Source organism: Myxocyprinus asiaticus, chromosome 4 (genome assembly GCF_019703515.2).
Source record: "Myxocyprinus asiaticus isolate MX2 ecotype Aquarium Trade chromosome 4, UBuf_Myxa_2, whole genome shotgun sequence".
NCBI lineage: Eukaryota > Metazoa > Chordata > Actinopteri > Cypriniformes > Catostomidae > Myxocyprinus > Myxocyprinus asiaticus.
Window position 1 is genome coordinate 8,899,365 of NC_059347.1, and position 24,653 is coordinate 8,924,017.

Here is a 24,653-nt window from a genome sequence, read left to right on the forward strand (position 1 = left end):
CACACACACACAGTGTCCTTTACCCAAAGGCTCATTCAGAAAGGCCCTTTGCTTGTCAGAATGAATCGAGCAGGTCTGCGCAGATCGAGAGCGCTCTACGGAATAGAAAAATGGGGGAGAAAAACTTACGCCATTATCTGGTTTTAGGTAAAAGTGTGTGTGTCGATATAGATAGCATTCCTCTGGAGATAAACCCTCTGGCCCCAAAGCCCCCAGCCCCACCCATACCCTCACAAGTGTGTTTGTGCGTGCTGGGGGAAAGGGGCAGTGCCCGGACCCCTACACCCAGATAATGTAACACAGGGCAGAAGAGAGGGAAAGACATAAAGTTGAGGCAGTGTGGAGAGAGGGAGAGAGAGAGAGATAGAGGGTGTGTTTAGGGATGCCAACCAAAACCATCATTTGCGGAGTAAGTACAACTTTCCTGAAGATTCATTCCTTGATATAATTTCGTTTTCTATTTTTCCTTTTTGTTGTTGTTGTTTATTTGTTGCAGGTATGAAACAATTCTGTTTTCTAAGAATAGACTTTCTCTTTTGTTAAGCTTGGTCACTTTCCTGATTCATCTTTCCATTGAAATACTTCACCGATATCTATGGGGGCATGTGAGCTTCGAACTCAATCTAAAATGAAATATATGCAGCCAAATGTCCCTAAAACATTTCAAATGATTTGTAATAGTTGGGAGTAAACTGTACTGTTAAAGAAATCAAACTGGCTATGCTAGATTACACCAACAAAAGTGTTTTTAAGGGTCGGATCATGTAAAAACGACACATTTTCACTCTTTACAATGTGTGCAAGGTATAGTATAGGCAAAGTATAGAAATAAGGTGGCAAAGAATATGTGTTAAAACAAGAAAACTGACAAAGAAATATAAATATAATAATATATCTAAAATGAATGAATGAAAAGTTAAAAGGGTTTATGGAGACTTTCGAATTGTGTACACATTACCATTAGGTAAAGAAGCTCTTTGCTCTTTGTTTTGAGTGATTTGTGTTGCCATGCGCAAACAGAAACACCTTTGCACCCATTTTAATTTGCTCTTTTCTGCTTATCAGGGAACAGGGCACCTCTGAAGAGGGAACTTAAAGTCTTACATTCATATTTAAAAGAGTAACAGAAAAAAAAAACTGGCTTCAAATGAGTACTTTGATAGAAATATTGTTGATTCTTTTTCAGTGAAAAGTATTTGGACACGTAAAATTGTGATTACATAAAGGTGTGACAGCCATCTAAGCATTTTCAAACAACAATTGTTGCTGTAAATGTTGCCTGGTGTAAGAGCATTTACATTAAAGCAACTATTCAAAATGAAAATTCTGTCATCATTTACTCTCCCTCATGTCATTCTAAACAATAATGACTTTTTTTTCTTTTGTGGAACTCAAAAGATGTTTTATTTTTAATTTATTTTATAGAATATCCAAGCCACTCTTTTCCATATTATGAAAGAGAAAGGGGACTAGGTCTATCAAGCTCCAAATAGACAAAAAAGTACATTAAAATATCATAAAGTTGGTACATACAACTTTTGTGCTATATTCCATGTCTTCTGAAGCCATGCGATAGATCTCAAATTAAATATGGCGTCATTTAACATGCACGAGAACCAATGATGTTTTGTAGTTCAGAGTTGTGCGAAAGATTATCAGTGAATAACAACTTAAATGTCAGTCTGTTCCTCACACAAAGCTATCGTATGACTTCATAAGACTGTCATATGGACTACTTTTATTATACTTTTATGTTTCTTTTTTGTCATTTTGGAGCTTGACAGACCCAGTCCCTATTCATTTTCATGCAACCTAGTCAATGCAAACCTTAGAATGAACATTATTATTACTAAATTTTGCTGCATTCTGTTTTGCCGCAGTTTACTGGTGAAATGAACACTAGGCGCTACAACAACTGTGCGTTTTATTCACTTTCACACAAATCATGAGTACAATGGCTAATTATGACTTTATAAACACTTATTTTTCGCTCTCTTTCTCAAACACTGCTATGTTATGATATCAAAACACTTTTCCTATAATGCATAATTTGAAAAACAATGCATTGTAATCTACCTTGATTCACACACTTATTCCAATATGATTAGCTTCTGCGTTAGCTTACCCGATAGAATGGTGGTTTTTGAACTCGGAAGACCATGGCACGAGCTCAGCCAAGCACGCAAGCGGACATGTGAGACAAAAGTGTCATTGAAGCGACACGAAATTACGTGGTTGTTTTAGAAAATGTGCTTTTCATGTCGCATTTGCTTTTAGGTGTTGGTTTAGAGTAAGGATGTCTGTTTTTTCACCTCTCGTTTATTTATTTTTAAAACACTATTGGTTAGGTTTAGGCTAAAGTTTTAGGTTAGGAAGATATGTTTTACTAATTAAAACCTTCTAAAATTCATCTTAAAAACCTCTTCTGATTATGACACAATTTCATTCACTTTTGGCACCCCCCGCTGGACATTTCACTGGGAAACTACAGCCAAATGTGTAATACAGCATGTAATTTAGTTTTGCAAAAATGTTGCCATGCATGGTCACGTAATGTTCATGAGTAGTATGTTTTGGTAGGAATACTTAGCAGTATATTTTTATCCACGCACATTGCATCAAATATGTGTGAGCTGTTCTCATTTGCTAATTTTTGCGCAGTTCTGATGGATACCCCAGTCTCCATTTACTTTCTCCTTTGTGGCATAAACATCCCCACCTGCTCTCGTATGTGCTGCAGTTGTTAGCTATACAAGCACAATATGGCATTCTCTCAGTGCATTTTCTCAAACACGCTTAACAGGCTCAGTGGAGGTGAATTTAAATTCTCATTCTTCCACTTGCTCTGGCTCTCTCTCGGATGCAGTCATAAACACACACACTGCAGTGTTGCATCTCACTGATGATGTCATCGTGTCTGCTGCAGTACTCTTGCTCTAAGAGAAAGGAGGAGAGCTAGGGGTGGGTGGTAACATGTTTATTTGTCTGTTTGATAATCTTCTTATGTGATTTATTAGTGGCATTAAATATCACCACCAGGGGCGGACTGGCCATAGGGAGAACTGGGACTTTTCCCGGTGGGCCGGCTGCGAAACGGGCCGAAAAGGTGGCAATTAGCTGAAATGGGCCGGCGCGTTATGCTGAACAGACCGCGACTGGCTGAACAGGGCCGCAAAACGGCACTGTAATATGCTGAAAAGGACAGCGACAACCCCCCCCCCTCCCCCCAACCACTGGGCCACAGTCACCATTGACTTTCATTGCATGTTTTTTTTCTCCGACAGTAACTGAGACTTTGTTGTGCTTAACATTTCCTTTTGTGTTCCACGGGGAAAAAAAGTCACAGGTTCATTTGGAACATCCTGACTATGAGTAAATGATGACAGAATTTTAATTTTTGGGTGAACTATCCCTTTATTTTAAAGCATTAAATGTTAGGATGTAATTTGCAAGAAAAACTACCAATTGTGCCAACCTGGCTATTGAATCATCAATATTAATAACGTGTCTATGAGGAGGTTTCGATTTGAGTGGACATTCATTCTATGATTTATTTTACTGACGCAATTTTCATTCAGACATAAAGGGTTCAAAACAAAATTTCTTGGTGTTTATGGTGTGCATATTTTGTTCTGTATGTACACAGACAGCAGTATGCTGTATAGAGGAAAGAGCTATTTTGTAACTCAGAGTTGAAGAATTAGGTGTGGTCTACATGAGCGCCTCCACTGCCTTATCAGGGGTAACCATACACACACACTCACTTACGGTAAGGTTAATAAGCACACAAACACATTTTAATTTTTTACACATGTAGAGGACTCCAAACATTTTTACCCAGTGGAAATGTTCCAAAAATGCATCAATTTACTACTCAAACAGTTGAAATAGTTCAGTATGTTTCATTTTCTTTTTTTACTCTCTGGAATCAGTTTCACTTCATTTAAAGCAAAAAGCCTGGTTTGTGGCTTGTATATTATGTTTGCATCTCTTAAAAAAAAAAAAAAAAGATTTAAATTCATGAAGCTTCTGTCGTGAAAAAAGGTTTGACCATAAAGAATTTGCAAATAGTGTATCCTATACTTCAGTCTAGTGAAAATATGAGACACATTTAGCAAAAATCTTGAGTGTAAGACTAAGAATTACAGAATATTACAGGTTCAATGCAAGTTCAACTCAATAAACAGCACTTGTGGCATAATGTTGATTACCACAATATATATATAAATGTATTAAAGAATAAGTGGTTGTAGTATAAGGCACTTACAATGAAAGTGAATGTGGCCAGTCCATAAATGTTAAAATACACATACTGTAGTTTCTAAAGTATAGCCATAAGATGTAAACATTATTTCTGTTAACATGATTTTAGTGTGATAAAATTGCTTACTAACCATACCTGTTAAACATTACATCCAATACTGGGATCACAGGGTTTTGTTGGCATTACAACGAAGTTGTAATATTGGTCATAACTTTACAAAGATAAGGGAAGTGATTTTATCACACTAAAATCATGTTAACACGCATACTGTTTAAGTCTTGTGGCTATTGAAACAATGTATTTTAGCGGCTATGGACTGGCTCTATTCACTTCTATTGAAAGTGCCTTACTTATAACTGCGATTTTTGCTTTTATTTTTTAAATTAAGGAGTGATGAGTTCAGATTCTTTTTTGTGGTAATCAGCATTATGCCACAAATGCTGTTAATTGAGCTGAACTTGTATTGAACTCGGAACATTCCTTTAATAATGAATAATATTAGTAATATTCTCATTTAGATTGTGATGTCACTCTTCCCAACGTTTTTATCAGTCATCTACATATCTTACTAAAAACAAACTCCAACTTATGACTTGAAATGAACAGTTTTACTTAGCTTTCTAGGGGTGCCAGTTTTGACTGTACAAAGTTGCATGTGATGATGTCAAGTAGAATAATTCAATACAGAAGTGAAGGGGAAACCAGAGATGCAGAGAGGCTATGGTAGTAAAAAAAAAAAAAAAAAAAAAAAGGAAAAAGAAACACATTTGTGCTTTTAATACTTGCAGGTTCACTAAGTCATTGCCAAGCCAACTCGCATTTTGTTGTTACACTGTGTGCCTGTGTCTCCATGTACTTATCAGCTGTATTTGATCAGTGGGAAACAGCTCTGCTGCTAGAGAAGGTACACACTTGCACACATTCCGATTGTCACCACCACGGCAACAACAGAACAGATATAATCTAGTTAAACTGATTCAAAAGAACTTCTCAGTTTCAAGGATGTGCTAGTTTCTGAAAATCCGTCCATATGTAGCCTACTCACCCACAGAAATAAGTGTTGTTTTCCAGTTGTGGGATTAAATCTGAGGAAATTGTGCGGGAATTATGTAAATGTTTTTGTATATTCGCTTTCTTGAAATCCTTGACTGAAGTGTGTGAAAGCTTCTTTGTACATCTTGTCTGAGTGTGTTTATCTGACCCATAGGGTTAATTAAATAGGGTTAATTTGCTACTCAGCGAAGGGGATCTTAACTTAAGACTAGGCTTCTCAACCTTTTTTGTCATTGGAACCCTTATGACCTAAATTATTTTAAATAGATTAATATAATATCTTAACATGTTCGCTTGTGAAATGATTCTTTTAAATCTCACTACCTCCTGCAGTTCCTTCATGAACTCTGAGGTGGATTAAAACACGTGAAAGTGTGTGAGTGAGAATGTGATTAAGTATAATGAAGAAGTCTGTCTCCATGCACATATAATGTGTTACACTGATTAATATACAGTATATTGCACTGTAGAAATTGCAGTGTGATTTTTGTATTTCTTCCTGTTTTATCAAAATTAAAGACAAAGATTTAAAGAGTGATTTGCTCTGATGGTCACAATCTGCATTATCATTCCGCAGAATTCTGCACATTTTCTCCCACTATCAATATATAAATAAAAAATAAAACAACTAAAAAAAATGCATAGATTCTGTGTGGGCCTATGTATATGGCATGGACATTTAAGAAGTTTAGGAAGGTCAATGCAATATAAAACAACAGTTTCTAAGTCAGTTCTTGCTCTCTTTCTGTCTAGCTATTTAGTTCTGGATTGTTTGTGAATATTCATCTGAGTATACTCTGTATGAAATAAAATATGAAAGTGTTGAGGTTTTAATTCTCCGAGTTAACATTTTCTCTCAGAGACTGTTTTTTCACTCTTTCTAATCAATTATGTCTCTGCTCCTTTGATTCCTTTAACTCTTTCCTTTTTCTGCACTATTAAATACCTTATTAGCCTTAAATAACTGTTTAATATTAATGGAGAAACAGTTTCCTGGTTATATGTTTTAAATTTAAAGACCCCCTGAAATCAAACATTTTGTTTTGTGGCTCCATGTCGGTTAACTTTTAACTTATATTCAAATATTTGATATATTTAAGTGAACTCCTACACTCAAAAATTAATTTTAGGATTTACACATTTCAATTTCATTACAAAATTCCATCTCATTTAATTGAGTAATATTTAACAAAATAATACATATAAAATAAAAACTAAATATTTAAGTTTTATTAATTAAATTTTGTTAATACTTAATTTAAAAGAATCAATGTGATGGAATTTTGTTATGAAACTGAAATGCAAAAAATAGTCAACTGTAATGTAAACTAAAGGCTATTGGCTATTTAAGCCTTTCAGCATGTTCCCAACTTCCTATTTCTATATGAAATATGTCAACAATGCGCTTATCAAGGCATTTCTTGGGATCTTTAAAAAAATGATGTGTTTGTACTGTGACGTGTACAGTAACTAGAGAATTTTCATATATGTTTAATGTTGGAAAACCTGTCTTTGTAATGAGTGTGGCAATAATATATATATATATATATATATATATATATATATATATATATATGTGTGTGTGTGTGTGTGTGTGTGTGTATATATATATATATATATATATATATATATATATATATATATATAATTTGAAGTGTTTTCTGGGGGGTATTCCGAGGAACTTGGTAGATTTATCTACTGAGGTGGAACGCTGTGTCCTCCCAGACACGGGCGGGACTTTGTTATGGACCATACACGACACGGAGGGGTTAAGCCGTTGTGCACCATCTCCAGGACGCAAGCGGGGTCCGAGTTGGGGTGGCAAGTGGGGTGGTAATGCTCATTTTTAGGGTGGCAGCTGCCACCCCATGCCACCTTTCTGGAGAGGTCTACTATTAATGTTGAATTAAGCTTTTACAAGTACTGTAAAACTCTATAGTTTTATTAATTAAAAAAAATCACGCATTCAGTATACTTTCCATCAAGCAAACTCTCAGTCCTAAACCGATGTAGCCCCTAAAGGCCGAAACATACTTCACTTAAGTACGCAAATGCAGACGCGAGCGCTTGGCCAATGCATGGTCCCATTGCACATACATTATGTGCGCTCCTGCGTTGCTCTGGTGGTTACAAAGAGACCACAAGAGGGCAATATATTTTTAGGTGTGACCATGAAACCGGTGCTGTGTCCGAAACAAGGAAAATGCTGCCTTCGTAGACTGTATATGGAGACAGGATGAAAATAAGGTGCTTTTCAAAATGTTCGGAGACCAGTTTCCTTAAGAATTCCATTCTTTCAAAACAGCTGTCAGATAAACCATTAACTGCTTAGGCAGTAAGTCAGCTGCCTACGTTTTCGGATGTAGCCTGGATGTGGTAGATGAGTCGATAGTTGAGGAGTAGGGAGAGACATGGATAAAAAACAAGTTCCTTTGAATGGACTGGGGACAAAAAGTTGTATATATTTTTCGAAAAGATTCAACTCAAATTGCTGCCCCAGTTCACCATGACAGTTGTTGATTGAAAGAAGACAATCCGCTCTAGTGCCCCTTATGGCAACGCTGAGAATGCAGCGCGTACTTGCGTTGGGAATTGCGCACTGACACATTTCACAACGCAACAACGTGTGAAATCGAGCTTGCGTAGCAAGGTGCGTCTTTGTTCACATACTTGCGTAGAGTATATTTGGGCCTTAACGCTATTATGAGTGAAGAGGAAATAATGTTCGTTTACAGTCAATAAAACTTCATGTTCTATGTCACTGAGATATGGTGCGCATTTCTTCTTAGCGTCTGTTTCCATGGTGACTTGTGGTTTCGGCGCTCTGCTGAGAATGCCTTTCTGAGTTAACCGTGATCGCGCACAAACTAACCCAGAACTGGTATTCTGGAACCAGTAACCGCGAGTAATCAGTGCTTGGGTTAATCAACTGGGAGTTCAGGGTTTATATCATGGTAAGTTAACCTTGCTTTCTGGAATACCCCCCTGGTTTTGCCCTGTTTTGATGTTGTTTGTTTTTTCTTACCCCAGAATTCAGTGTTAACCATTTCTGTATTGTAATAATTCTAAATTCTCGTTTTACCTATTATTACTCACCAAATGTTATGCCACAACATATAATAATTGAAATAAATAATAAATATTCTTCACATGAAAGAGTCTATGAATTTAGATACGTTGTGGCAATAAATTGATGAAAAAAGCTTCATATTGTTTTCTCGATAAAAGTTATGAAACTATCTCACTCTCTCTTTTTTATGCTACCCTCCTGTATTGCCTCCTGTGATCTTTCTCAGGGCGATGTTGCCACCAGTTTCCTCCGTGCAGCTCGCTCAGGTAATCTGGATAAGGCTCTTGACCACATCAAGAATGGGATAGACATCAACACAGCCAATCAGGTAAGACTGCTTCCATGCAGCCAATCATATCTTTCTGGCTTTCTTGCATCAGTGTCTTGCATGAAATGAGAACCAGTAACATCAGCTATATTGTCTGAAATGTAGCTGATTTAAACAAAATACGAAGGTCACAATGTTTGGTCAACACACAAAAGCATCTAGCAAATTAAATCTTGGGTTTTCCCCAAATGCTATGCTTAAAATGCCCATTGTACAAAGGTGCCATGTCTTGTTCCTGGCAGGCAGAAGATGCCCTAACTCCATCCCCACCCTAATCCTAACCAAATGTAGCTTGCCAGGAACAATGGATGGCACCTATCTCCCATCACGGCTTTATATATTGTGTTATTTGTCTTGCAACTATTTCAAAGTGTTGCATCATTGACAGCTTTAGATTATTGTGCATTATACAAAAAACAAAAAAAAAAATTAAGAACCGTTTGTTCAAGTGTCATTTTTTTATGTTCAAATAATTTCTGTGTATAAAATACTTCTCCATACCTCTCAGTGTTAAAATATTTAATTGTTTAATGTTTAATGTTTAATGACAGCTATAAGTTAGCTTGATCGAACAATGGAAGACAAAGACGGCATCTTTGTTTTATGTTTTGCAATGCCATTGTACATTACAAACTGCAGCTTGAAATAAATCAGCACTGAGCAATACACAATAAATAGGGCAGAGCAAGGCTGGTCACACTTTTTTTCCCAGTGAATATTTCTTTGAGTAGGTTTATATTTGAAAGTCAATCTCTGTATAGACACACCTGAGTCTAGGCTACAAAAAAAGCTATTTAACATTTTCACCATCATTGCCTATGAAAAAAAAAGATAGGTATTTATTTAAATGCAAAATTACCTTTTGTTAGAGCATGTTGTCACACTGTCTGCATCTGAATCTGCATTACTCTGCCTACTCTATAGAATCAGTTGAATTAATCAAAGCTGATAGAAGAGGCTGTTTTGATTGTACAGTATAATTAATTTTAAGAGCTAAAGAACAGATTAAACACATTATATGGAATATATAGAACTTGTGTATGATTTATATATCAGTCCGCAGACCCCTTGCAGTTGGAAACCCTGGTGATAGAGAGTTCTTGTTGAGTTAGATCTGAAAGGTTGCAATTGAATGCATTATATATCTAGTCTGAAATTGTGTAGAAAGAGTACTGTATTTTTAGCATTGCCATTTGGTTCCTATGTTTCAATGCCTGAATGCATTTCTTAATTGTGCAAAAAACATATTATGTGTGTTTAGTTGCATTTATGCCCTCTACTTTTCCTTCATTCTGTTTTACACTGACATTTCCTGCTGTGTGGTGGACCTGCACACACCTGGAATGGCACCAGTAATTGAGATGATTATGGCTTTTGATTAATGACTGTATGTGTGTTGTGAGTGATGACTTCAGTGCTTTACTCTTTAAGTTCCTTAAAGAGCAGGTCCACAGAGCTCTCTGGAGCGCTTCAGTGACTATGCCTGCCAGTGACTTCACACGCACAATGCAGCTCTTTGAATTGTGGACAGAATATAAGCCTACAGTATACTGAATACAATTTTTTAAACACACTCAATAAAAAAATAAACTGTTGGATTTACTTATCCTTATGTTGTGTTCCAGTCATTTTACCCGGACTAATTTTATTTATTTATTTATTTATTTTTTACTTAATCCAATTGAAATTTAATTCCTTTACTTTGTTCACATATGGTATCTGAATATATATATATATATATATATATATATATATATATATATATATATATAAATCTGGACCATTTTCTTTACATTTTATTGGTTTTATTTCACTTTGTTACACTTGTTGTGTTCCCGGTCAAAAATGACCAGCCACTGGAAATTAATGGATTAGACTACAAAATACAGAAATATGAAGTGTTCAGGAGCATCCCAGTCCTTTAGATGAGCACGTATTTGGATGTGTGTATGCACACACAAAGTCCTCGGACTTTGTGTGTATGCACACACAAAGTCCTCGGACATGTGCACACACACACACCACATACACATTCAAATACACACATACATCGTGTGTTGAGCTCCCTCTTGTGCATCGTCTTTCCATGTACACTCTTTGAGGAATATTTCAAGATCTACTTTTCATATTATGTTGCGTTTGGGCTCGTTTGAATCGGGATAGTCTGCTGTAAATTATTTATGTGTGTCTGTGGGAATTTCATACACTAATACTCACTCCATTTTGGCCTCTGGGTGAAATAAATTTACTCATTGCATTCTACTAATTGATACCTTTCCAACGATATATAACACATGGCTATCTCATATTTTTATGGCTTTACCAACTCTGAATATAATTGTTGTGATAATAAATTTGCGAATGATGAGAACAAAACGGTTCTAATTTGTCAACAAATTAAAAAGCATTATTTAAGAATTAGTAGGATCAGCTACATGCATTGTAAAGTGACACCTATTTTGTTCAGATCAAGCAAGTGGTTATTAATCTATTATGTAATTATTATTATTTCTTTTAGTTTTCCGCAGGGAGTGGCCCCCACTGGCCCGGTTTAAGCTCAGTTCAATGAATTATTCTGTCAATAAAAATATATTTATTTTTATAAAATATGTTTAAAAAAAGGAGTACAAAACCTGTCATAATTACTAAATGATAAAAATAGCTCTAATGCAATATCTTGTGATAATATATGCAATATGAGAGATTGAAACAATCTTAGTGGGCTGGTCATTATTGACCGGGAACACAAAATGTGTTAGCACAAAACGAACACAACACAAGAAGCAGTGTCAAGTGGTTCCATGCAACAGTGTTGAACAGTTCCAACAAGCCAACATTCAGTTGTGTAAACTAAAGAAATTCAAGTAAATTGGACAAAAGTTTTTGAGTAAATGCAAAGAATTTGGATTTATTAGTGTTACATATTATTATTATGTTAACTTTATAATAAGCGTTGAACTTACATAAGTTTAATTTATTCTTTTAGTTAACAGTTGGCTAGGAACAGTTAGCCTTGACATGGTAAATGTATTGGCATGAATCTCAACAAAGTAGATTCTTACCACTCTGCTGTGAGAGGCACAAAAAAAGCTAATTGGATAAAGCATATAAATGTGTTAAGTGTTTGTCCTCCTCAAGCTATGCTCAAGCTCCACTCTTCACCACAGTGGTAACCCCCAAAATTCCAACATTACAGAAACTCTTCTAAATCTCAACATAACAAACATAAAACCTAACTATGTTCCCCTTGTATTCAATTAATCTTGCACAAAAACAAACATTATCATGACTGGAATTGAGTGGTAGTATTCCATTCTGAATATAACCATAGTCTAAAGACAAGGAAGGATTTAAATTTAATTTCTTGTGCATATATAAAGTGTGGATATTTACTGCAGTAGTTACAGTGCCATGACATGCAGCTCTCTGCAGTTTTCACTTACATGCACAGTGCATAAAATGCAGTAGCAGCTTCAGTGCATGCTGTCAGTGCACTGTAAGTTAATTTGGCTGGTAGTAAATGGGAGCACAAAAATAATGTTTGATGTGGTCTCCCATTCTCTGCTATAGAAGTTTACCCCACTATATAGTTACTTACACTTTCCTGGAAAGCTGGAAATGTGATAAGGGTCTGTTACATAGGGGCATATGGTGACCCCTTCAGGAAAAAAGTGCCAAGTGCAATTAATAGAACAGCTTTGTACGTGGTGCATACCTGAAGTGCCATTAATGTAATACAGTAATACAGTCCAGCTGTGTAATCAACATTTCTTCATCCATCCATTCTCTCTCTTTCTCCCTCTCTCTGTTTGAGTCACATTGAGATGGGGTGAGTGGTCTCTACACTCAGAGGGGATAATATCAGCAATGTGAGAAAGGTCCAACCTCACATGTCCTGTGTAGCTGAAGGAAGGCTGTGTGAGGTAAGACCTATCCCACATGGCTTGTATTCTTCCCAGCAGAGAGACCACCGGCCTGCCATCCAGCACCAACCATCTCCATCGTCTTGATCATCATCATTGACCGTTCTATCTCTTTGAAAGGATTCTGTGTTTTTTTGTTTTTGTTTTGTTTTTTGTGAACCATGTAACCTCAGCATTCCCATTTTAGGGCTCCTACAGTCACTTACAATGTGAAAGACCTGTGTTTACCTTACAGTGTTCTTCCAGATTAAATAACTTTAAGGGTGAGGTTTGCTCTGCTGTGTCTCTCCTTCCACAGAATGGACTCAATGGGCTGCATTTGGCCTCGAAAGAAGGCCATGTTAAAATGGTGCTGGAACTCCTGCACCATGGTATTGTACTTGAGACAACCACAAAGGTAAGAATTAAAACAACAGTGGCTACAGAAACTATTTGGACACTGGAGCCACACTTTAAAATATAAAACTACTGTAAGCAGCATGAGCCAACATATGACACTAGACCTTTTCTCAGAGCTAAATGCACTTTTCTGAGCAAATTACTTTTAACCAACTGGTCCCATGGTGATGGTCAGTCCACTAAAGTTCACACAGGTGTTATAGCAGAGCAACTACAGGTGTAGTTAAACACATTGACTATGGACATGTTCCACTGACATGTGCCAGAAAGTGACACAATATGTTTTTGTTTGAATTTTGAACAGTATATGTATTGATTTATAATTTAAAACCAAAATAATTAGCAATTTTCTACTTGTCTGTGAGCTTGCTTGGGTGAATAATCCAATGTTATGTCTCAGATATGCAGAACAAATCATTTAAATGATGAAGTATATACATCTTTGCAAAGTTGACGATCTCAGCTTTCCAACAACATCTAGATCTTCTAGTCCAATCAGAGACCAAGATATTAGACGAAACTCTAGGGAAAGTGTATGGAATCACAAAACAGAGTGAATGCCTATGGATGAGCACATGCCGAGTGCTCAGCTGCGTTAAAGCCCACCTGTATTTAAGATCTGTATATAGTGATAGAAGGTGATGAAGAAAAATATCTTTTCCTAGTACTTGCTGCCATCTAGTGACTTTTTACAGTGACAGAGCAAACAGAACCTGAAACACAGGCTTTCAAAGACAGCATAAACATTTGATAAAAAAACGTATGATCATCATAAGATTTTAAACATATACAATAATATTTATGAATGTTTATTTATTTATTTATTTATTTATTTTTATATATGATTCTGTGAAATGAGACCAATATTTTGCAATTAGTCCACTGTTTGTGTGTAAGATGAGCTTTTAAATTTGGGTATGAAAAGTTGCAGGTGGGAGCCAAAATATGCAGCACAGCGTAAGAGGTTAAAACAAATGTTACTTGATTTGTTATTTTGTTATCTAATGCAATGACATTCATACAAGTGTAGCTTAAGTGTCCAAATGCTTTCTGGGGCCGCTGTATATTATATTAACAAAACAAGACATTGCAGAACCAAGACACAGAAATGAAAACATTGGATTGCACAAGATACTTCAAACAATGCTTATGTAGTCAAATCAAGTCATTTTTATTTGTATTGCACTTTTCACAATACACCTCGTTTCAAAGCAGCTCTACAGGAAATCATACTGTAGTGGCAACATGCTGTTTAGCTTTCGATGAATGTTTCCTTGTCATTATATAAAGATATTTCTCCTGTAGAAAGGAAATACTGCTCTTCACATTGCTGCATTAGCTGGACAAGAACAAGTCGTCACAGAGCTTGTCAACTATGGAGCCAACGTCAATGCTCAGTCCCAGGTGTGCAATCAAAAAGGAAGCTATCACTTTTTTTTTTTAAAGAGGGGTTGGAACACTGGAATGCTGTATTGCTAAGTTACAGTATAATATTTAACTCTTTCCATGCTAACATTGACCTAACTCACCAAGGTGTTTATGTCCACATAAAAATTGGATGTTGTGTTGTTCATTTGAATATTTGAATGATTTTGAATGCATGTAGTATTGCTTTCTGAACTAAAATCTGTCTGCCTTTATTGTCATCTGTGTATATGTGTGCTTGTGTTAGTTTGGGTATTGTATCTGCATATGTGTTTTTATGTCTGTGTGCAACAGAAGGGCTTCACTCCGCTCTACATGGCTGCACAAGAGAATCACCTGGAGGTTGTGAAGTTTCTCCTGGACAACGGAGCCAATCAGACCATTCCAACTGAGGTAACGCTGGGAGAAATTTTAAAGTATTTTATACCATGTTCTGTTCTAATACTCGATTCTAATTGCCTGGAATGCATGCAGTTCAAACCGTTGACTGCACAGGTAGTTCTGGTCGGTTTTTATCACCGTTCGATATTAATGCGCTGTTTGTAACCATAGCAACATAACATTACAGAGCAAGCAGAGTGACCTATTCACCTTATGTGCCAGAGAAAATAGCGCGCAGCCATCTTGAAAATTTTCCGTTCTAGCGGTTCTATATAGATATCGATTATGGAAGGATTTTCAGGACTTTTTTCAAAACAAATTGCAAATTGTGTTTTCTATTTGTGGACGCATAAATTGTGGCATAATCCAAATGCAGTTGCAAATTGCGTATTACTGTTTGCATTTTCATGTACACAAACATCTGCCAAAGTCTGCCAAATTTCAATTGGAAAAGCAAAGTCCATTTGCAATTACATTTCCTATGTCTTACGAGTTATGACCCTGTCATATTGAAAAAGCAATATTAATTACCTCGTTTGCCATTTCACTTCCTCGGCGTCCCGTATGGAGCCTGCCAAAATTCAAATGGAATCGCAATTCCCTTTGCACTTGCATTTCTGATGCCTTACAGAGACACCTGTCAATCAGTATTGGGGGTGGGAGTTTATTCACCTTATTCAGCCCCGGCCCTTTTTCATGCTCCGCTCTTCTGAATTTTGTCATCTAACTTCCTGTTTGTATTGAAGATACTAAGAAGAGTCGATCAAAATGGATTACATGTGGGAGCACATAAAGTATTTTTCACCAAGATTTGGTGCGTGTCTACAGCACCCCTTTACTACGTGAAAATGCTCGTGAGGTGTTTTTTCTGTCACTGTAAATGTTTGTTTTTTCCCACACCCACGGAGGTAAATTGGAACTGGCAGATTACATTCGGACAGCTATGACACACTGCACTTTTTTATGATACAAGCGTTTAATTGTTATACGTGTAATTCTCCTTATTTTTTTATGTTTCAACTTTTTAATAATTTGTGTTAAAATGTGTAGTTAATATGAAATTTCCAGCAGTGACAGCTCTACACATGCAAGTTCACCATTAAAGAAAATTACAATTGTACTAATTAATTTGTCACCATACATTTTTTAAAGGCTTAAATGTGATTAAAATGGTTGTAAATGGAATATAAAATAAAACATACACTTATGTGTGTGTGTGTGTGTGTGTGTGTGTGTGTGTGTATGTGTTGTTATGATGTCCCCTGAACACTTTTAAATACTCAAGATAGCTTCTGACAACTCTATATTCTGTAAATCCACTTCGGTAGCAAATTACACTTTGACATCAACACCATAGATATCCATAGAACCGCTAGAACGGCAGTTCAGAGACAAAACTTTCAAAATGGATGCGCGCTTGTTTCTCTGGCGCATAAGGTGAATACTGTGGGGCGTGTTTGTAATTGGAAGTGACGTCAGTCACAATTGACCACATTTTTGAGCACCTACCGCCTTGCTGTCTATGGCCAAGAAGGAGATGTGCATTTGTGTGCATTACTTTATTTAAACTTTCCACTAGGGATGGGAAATAAATTAAGATGAGTGAAGCTTTGATGCTTTCTGCTGAGTGTTTGGGGAAAAGTTTCAAAGGCTCTGCAGTGTCGAAAACCATCCGGTGGTTGGTCAAATATAAAGCAGTCATAAACCCATGTGCACAACTCCGTTGGATGGAGCGCCTGTTAAAGTTTTAATCCATTATGCACAAATAAAAGCTTTACAATGCTAAGTGTGTTCATTTTAAGCTTCTGATAATATGATTCACACATTAAAGTGCAGCAATACATTTCATTAAGAGTGAATATTATTCAATGTAATAATAATACGAATAATAATACATAAATACGACCAGGGTTGGGGAGTAACAGAATACATGTAACGGGATTACGTATTTAAAATACAAAATATAAGTAACTGTATTCCACTACAGTTACAATTTAAATCATTGGTAATTAGAATACAGTTACATTCAAAAAGTATTTTGATTACTGAAGAGATTACTTTGCATTTTATTGTCATTTGTTTCATTTAATATTTAGTCCTTTCAGATGGAAAACATTTATACATATAAATGGTGTGATCCAAAGTGCATTTGAACAGCGGTGAAACACTTTCTTATGATGTGTTACATTCATACGAGCAGACAGAGAAGTAAGTTTGAAGTAAGTTTGGAGCAGAAGAAATAGAAATAAACCTTGTGTAAATTGTCAGCTTTACGCTAAGCTAAAATGCTATTTCTAGCCATTTTACATGCACATGTTACCAGGCTCGATCATATTTTTTTTTATCAAGAAAATTCACGTTGGATCATAATTAAAAAAAAAAATCTAAATAATTTTTAACTAAAAATCCTTAGAATAAGATCAATTTGATTTATCTTGTTTTAGAAACAACACTGCATAAGATATTTAGGTTTTTCAGAGAATGTATTTTTAACATGTGTATTTTGTCTTACTGTACTGACAGAGTTTTTATAGTCAAAACAAGTGAAAAAAATCTACCAGTGCTGAAGAAGTAATCCAAAGTATTTAGACGTTACTGAACTTGAGTAATCTAACAGAATACGTTACAAATTACATTTTACAGCATGTATTCTAAAAAAGATGCTGCGAAAGCCACGTTTTCACTCTCTCCGACATTCACATACGACTGTCGTATTTATCCCCCTAGTGGCAGTCGTGATGAATTGTCATTTTGCTCGTAATTGATTTTGTTCATTGAAGGAAAAGCTACCAAAGGTTTACCTCAGAATGACATTACTGTGTGTGATTTTGTTGAGCAGATGAATGAATTCAATAAAATTCGGGATTAATATTCACGCAGTATTTATTATTAATAGTATTATTTATCATTATTACTATTTTTATAGTTTATATTATGATAATTAACAGCAACAACAACCCCAATTCAGCAAATATGAATCAGAAATTCATAGATGTGATTTAGGTTTTACGTGTGTAGAAGTAAATGACACATGTACACATTTAATCACATGTTTACTGTAATTCCAAAAGCTTTTGTGATATTTGCAATGTAAAAAATAATTTCTGAATTCTACATTATTAATTGTCCAAATACAGAAGTAGCAGGTGTTTAGAAAAAAAGCTTAGGACAAAATCTATTGATATTTATCACTTCGCGCTAATAATTTTGCATGAATACACCACTTCCAGTCGGGCGGTCACATACGGTCTAGTTACACGAGTTGAAATATTTTAATGCAGCCGAGGCTCAAATCGGATCTGTCGCCTCCGGAGATGGTCATAACCCCACGTAGCCCTCGTGCGACTCTCCACTGGAAATGAATGACTTCTTTTGTCAGATGTAGTGAAAAGGTGGCTTTATATACTGCATATGACAAGTTAGTAAGTTTGGTCTTGTTGGACTAGATCTCCTTATGCTGCTGCAGAGCAAGTAAGACTTACTTTACAGACATACATACAGTAAAATCCCCATAAAGTAGATCTAGACAGGTGGTGCTGGGGAGGAGGATGATTATAGTGTGAAAACTCTCATAGCACGCTGCACTGTGACCTGCTATCTGCAAACAACTGAGGCAATTTATATGCTAAACAAAGAGGGTGTATGCAACTTGATTGGCTTATAGATTACATGTTCAAAAGACCTATCAGCTTGCACCATGTAAAGTTTCATAACTAAACTTAGTCATATATTCATTTTAAATTTATTATATTAATGTATACTGTATAATATAAGAAAAATATATTGAAAACATTTTAAAATAAATAAAAAACTAATTAATTAAGTTTAATTTAATTTTTCTTTACACACAGAAACTCACATAAGCCAATTAAGAAAAAAATAAAATTCTGAAAATTTATTAATTTCACATCTGTTCTTGATTTATGAATACCCAACTTTCTCAAGTATAATCCATCACTTTCCAGATCATATAGCGAAATGAATTGCTTCCGTTGTGATTAACAATGGTGATTTAGATTAGTTTATAATAGACGTATTAAACCAAAGAGTCCTAACAGAAAAGTACTTTGAGGAAAATGTATCTGTGGAAACAATAAAAACAAAAATGTTTTTTTTTTTTTTTCTTTTTTTGGCCTTATATATTACAGCAAGTCTTGCAAAATATCACACTATAATAATATAAAACGCTGCAATTCATCCACAAAATGTTTTATGTTTTAAATGAAATATTGTTCTGTTTAACCCTGAAGGTCTGAGACTCTGTCTCTTGTATATGTCTCTTTCTGGCAGGATGGCTTTACCCCTCTTGCTGTGGCTCTTCAGCAGGGCCATGAGAATGTGGTGGCCCTGCTCATCAACCATGGTACAAAGGGCAAGGTCCGCCTTCCCGCACTGCATATCGCTGCCCGAAACGATGACACCCGAACTGCCGCTGTGCTTTTACAGAACGACCCAAACCCTGATGTCTTAAGCAAGGTTTGTGTAAAATGATGTAAAAAGTTTTCCTAGTTCTTTTTCATGTCAAGTAGACATAAAATAAACTAATATAAAAATGGTAAAACATGTAGTTCTGACTCTGATTGGATAATCCACAATGTGTGTGCATTCTGTATATTCATATACAGTATCTATCTGTCTGTCTGTCTGTCTGTCTGTCTGTCTGTCTGTATAAGCCATATACTGTATGGGTGTTTCTTCAACTCTGGGCAATGTCATGTCTGAGGTTTTTTCAGATTTTATTAGATTTCAACTTTTTTGTTATGTCAAGGTCACATTAAACTGACTTCATCAGGCCTTCAACAGAAATCAGGCCTTCACAATTTATTTTTGCTACTTTTTAAATGCCCTTAATGTTATATATTAATAATTTTAGTTTTAGCCTTGTCTCAGACCCAGACTGTTGATATGAAACTATGAAAATACATTCTAAAAATACATTCTAAAAATACAAATCATTGCATGTTTAACTATGATGATTTAAACAAAGAGTGAAATAAACATAAACCATTTCAATATTTAATGAGTGAAAATGATTAATTCATTTTTCAAACATGGCTACTGCCCCATAGCATCATTTCCACCACACCAAATTTCAAATTTCGCCCCAAATACATACAATCCCCATACAGCAGCTCTATACAGGTGGTGCTGGGGAGGAGGAGGATTATAGTGCGACAGCTCTCATAGCACGCTGCACTTTATATGCTAGACAAAGAGGGAGTATGCAACTTACAGATTACACGTTCAAAAGACCTTTCAGCTTTCACCATGTATAGTGTCATAACTAAACTTGAAGTCATATTCATTTTAAAATGTACCCCCAAATTATTTTTGTATTATTATTATTCAAATAATATTATTATTATAAGTTCAAAAGTAAGAAGAAATCCAAGAAAAATCATGGTAAATAGCACTTGTGAGCAGAATTTTTTTGGGCCATTGTTGGTAAATAAATTAAAAATGCTAGTGAGAGACTGAAAAATAAGATTTTATTTTCTGGAAATTCACAGTGCTAAAAGTGCCCAAGTTGTAGAAACACCTATAGTGATTATCATTCATAATTGTAATTATTTGTTGAAAATTGGTGTTTTTTTTTATTTTTATCATATTTATCATATTGCATGTGTCCCAGTGATTTTACCACGGTAAAGAGTGGTTTACTGTTTAGCGTCAACAACCATAGTACAACTGCTGTAATGCTGCTTTAATCTATGTAAACATATACATTACATTGTCAAAAATATTGTAAATGGACACCCTCTTAATTAATGGTTCTGGCTATTTCAGCTACATACATTACTAACTATATATGCATTCAATCAAGCATACAGCCACACCATCTCCTAAAATAAACATTAGAATGGGGCATGCCAAAGAGCTCATTGACTATCAACATGGAACTGTCATAAAATGTCACCAGCAAAAAAACAATTTTTTTGTTTTTTTGAGTCTGGTGTGGAAGAACTTGACTGCATGTGCTGGTTACTAAGTCAATTTCCGATGATCCTTTGCAGACAGGCTTCACGCCACTCCATATAGCGGCCCACTATGAGAACCTGAATGTAGCCCAGCTTCTCCTAAACAGAGGAGCTGATGTGAACTTCACGCCCAAGGTCTATGTTCTGAACGCTTCCCAGTTTTCCACATTGTTCTTCTATATATAATGTGTTTCTAACTGTTTATAGCATCATGCAAACTACTGTGACTTTCTTTCAGAATGGGATTACACCTCTACATATTGCATCAAGGAGAGGAAATGTTATCATGGTCAGACTTCTGCTTGACCGAGGAGCAAAGATTGATGCTAAGACTAAAGTATGTTATAAATCTACAATTCTAAACTCTACCCATCTTGAGGAATTTGAAGTCTCTCATGATTTGTCTACACATTCATTGTTCTTTGATCACAGGATGAGTTGACTCCTCTTCACTGTGCTGCCAGAAATGGCCATGTAAGAATAATCGAGATCCTTCTGGACCAAGGAGCCCCAATACATGCCAAGACTAAAGTAGGCACCCTTCATGGGCTTTACAAAAAAGTGACAACAGCAAGGAACAAAATGGGTGTAGCAAAGCAGGGGTACATGCTATACAATGTCCAAAATTAACTTTTTGCCACAGGTGCCATACCATAATTGGAAAAATTTACTTGTCATAAATTAGGCTTGGGATCGACGATGCCTTTGTCACACATCGATAATCAGAAAATTTTCTCGATGATTATCGATTTATATCTGCATTCTTTACAGATATAAATAGGGCTACTCGTTCACACAATAGTCTTTGTCTCTTCATACATATTTCTCAACACAACATTAGTAAAGTGTGAGCGGCAGGCTTCGGTTTAATTTCCTCTAAATTGTTTGGGGAAAAAGGACTCTCCAAATGTGATGAAGTTCAAAGCTTTTGCAGTTGTAGGATGTACCTTTTTGTTGCATTTCTCTGCGCATACCTGCCATTTGCCATGATGTCTGTTCATATGGGAAATTGGCCAGCTCCATCAACCCAGCATCTGAAATGACTCCAAACTTCACTTCTTTTTCGCTTTGACCAAAACTCTCCAATTTATTAATCCGCCATAGCATAACATTATCCACAATAAAACACTATGCAAAACACCTGCTGCACAAATGTAGGGCTGTCAGAGGTGACGATATCTTAGTAGTCAGTACAGTAAATGTTATATCACCCCCTTGTGGCCTCCCTAAGCTATCACAACAGAGTACAGTTAACAGAAGTCCAAATGACAGTGCACTGGAAAGCACATAAATTAGGCTTCTAATTTAAATGTTGGCTAATGTTAATATATTGATGCCTCAAAAACGTATCGAGAAAATAACATGCCGGTCAATAATCGATGTATAGATATTTTATGACATTCCTACAATAAATATTTTTACTATCCTTGAAACTGTGCATTTACTTCATACATTATACAGGTGCATCTCAATAAATTAGAATGTTGTGGAAAAGTTCATTTATTTCATTAATTCAACTCAAATTGTGAAACTCGTGTATTAAATAAATTCAATGCACACAGACTGAAGTAGTTTAAGTCTTTGGTTCTTTTAATTGTGATGATTTTGGCTCACATTTAACAAAAACCCACCAATTCACTATCTCAAAAAATTAGAATATTTTGACATGCCATCAGCTAATCAACTCAAAACACCTGCAAAGGTTTCCTGAGCCTTCAAAATTGTCTCTCAGTTTGGTTCACTAGGCTACACAATCATGGGGAAGATTGCTGATCTGACAGTTGTCCAGAAGACAATCATTGACACCCTTCACAAGGAGGGTAAGCCACAAACATTCATTGCCAAAGAAGCTGGCTGTTCACAGAGTGCTGTATCCAAGAATGTTAACAGAAAGTTGAGTGGAAGGAAAAAGTATGGAAGAAAAAGATGCACAACCAACCGAGAGAACCGCAGCCTTATCATTGTCAAGCAAAATCGATTCAAGAATTTGGGTGAACTTCACAAGGAATGGACTGAGGCTGGGGTCAAGGCATCAAGAGCCACCACACACAGACATGTCAAGGAATTTGGCTACAGTTGTCGTATTCCACTCCTGAACCACAGACAACGTCAGAGGCGTCTTACCTGGGCTAAGGAGAAGAAGAACTGGACTGTTGCCCAGTGTTCCAAAGTCCTCTTTTCAGATGAGAGCAAGTTTTGTATTTCATTTGGAAACCAAGGTCCTAGAGTCTGGAGGAAGGGTGAAGAAGCTCATAGCCCAAGTTGCTTGAAGTCCAGTGTTAAGTTTCCACAGTCTGTGATGATTTGGGGTGCAATGTCATCTGCTGGTGTTGGTCCATTGTGTTTTTTGAAAACCAAAGTCACTGCACCCGTTTACCAAGAAATTTTGGAGCACTTCATGCTTCCTTCTGCTGACCAGCTTTTTAAAGATGCTGATTTCATTTTCCAGCAGGAAATTGGCACCTGCCCACACTGCCAAAAGCACCAAAAGTTGGTTAAATGACCATGGTGTTGGTATGCTTGACTGGTCAGCAAACTCACCAGACCTGAACCCCATAGAGAATCTATGGGGTATTGTCAAGAGGAAAATGAGAAACAAGAGACCAAAAAATGCAGATGAGCTGAAGGCCACTGTCAAAGAAACCTGGGCTTCCATACCACCTCAGCAGTGCCACAAACTGATCACCTCCATGCCACGCCGAATTGAGGCAGTAATTAAAGCAAAAGGAGCCCCTACCAAGTATTGAGTACATATACAGTAAATGAACATGCTTTCCAGAAGGCCAACAATTCACTAAAAATGTTTTTTTTATTGGTCTTATGATGTATTCTAATTTTTTGAGATAGTGAATTGGTGGGTTTTTGTTAAATGTGAGCCAAAATCATCGCAATTAAAAGAACCAAAGACTTAAACTACTTCAGTCTGTGTGCACTGAATTTATTTAATACACGAGTTTCACAATTTGAGTTGAATTACTGAAATAAATGAACTTTTCCACGACATTCTAATTTATTGAGATGCACCTGTATACATAGAAAAACAAATGGATGGTTGCAAAAGTGCTTGGTGTGAACAGCCCCTTACAGTAGGTGGAGGTTTTTGGCCATTGCGTCTTGCTCTCTTTTAAGTATTTCTCAGATTAAGCAATGGGCTTTTAAACGCTTTGTCAGGAAAGGAGTTCAGCCTCACGTTCGGTTCCATTCTGTTGTGTTCTGTCTGTTTGAACAGCCCCTGGCAGGGGCTCATAGTCTGAGCCGCTTCATCACAAAGTTCAGCCGAATACCACTGCTATCTAGAATATTGCTACCCTACATACAACTGTAATGAATAAAAAAACAATGCGGTATTTTGCTGTTATCATGAAGCTTGTGTCTGGGGAAGTATACTGTGGCATCAGTGCAAGTGTAAGACCATGTGAACTGTCTATTGAAGCGTTTTCTCCCCTCATTTTACTTTTGACTTAACATTTGAGAATATGGGCCGACTAAAACTTTTTATTTATTTATTTTATGCACATTAGTTCAGTAATATTACACGGTGCTAAATGGTTTATGTATTCTTTGCGCCCTTTTGTGGACTAAGGAAACAATGTCAGTTTAAAAATCAGCTGACTTTAAAATTGTAATTAAATTTGAATTTTGAAAATGTTTAAGGTAAAAATTTGAATTTAGTTTCTCTGCCCAACTGACAGCCCTATTGTGTGTGTATATACACACACACACACACACTGCATATGGGCAGTAGACATCACTTGTAATTTTATTGTCCTCAATGGGCAAAAAAAAAAAACACAAAAAATATTGCGTTACTCCTTAAAAAAGTAACTTAATT

General features: G+C 36.1%; 1 protein-coding gene across 4 annotated transcripts in view; it reads left to right on the forward strand.

Annotated features, from left to right (window-relative positions):
• Positions 1–242: 242 nt before the first annotated feature.
• The window catches only part of LOC127437095 (ankyrin-1-like), a 115,512-nt gene continuing 91,101 nt past the window's right edge, over positions 243–24,653 (forward strand). For 3 of the 4 annotated variants that reach the window (XM_051691761.1, XM_051691770.1, XM_051691778.1), the window contains exons 1-9: positions 4,307–5,168; positions 8,614–8,715; positions 12,937–13,035; positions 14,343–14,441; positions 14,757–14,855; positions 19,134–19,319; positions 20,858–20,956; positions 21,060–21,158; positions 21,254–21,352. In XM_051691761.1, coding sequence (XP_051547721.1) covers positions 5,115–5,168; positions 8,614–8,715; positions 12,937–13,035; positions 14,343–14,441; positions 14,757–14,855; positions 19,134–19,319; positions 20,858–20,956; positions 21,060–21,158; positions 21,254–21,352 — 936 coding nt within the window. In that variant the 5' untranslated portion in view covers positions 4,307–5,114. Of the gene's footprint in view, positions 410–4,306; positions 5,169–8,613; positions 8,716–12,936; positions 13,036–14,342; positions 14,442–14,756; positions 14,856–19,133; positions 19,320–20,857; positions 20,957–21,059; positions 21,159–21,253; positions 21,353–24,653 lie in introns of those variants that run through there. The other variant, XM_051691806.1, reaches the window with a different exon arrangement.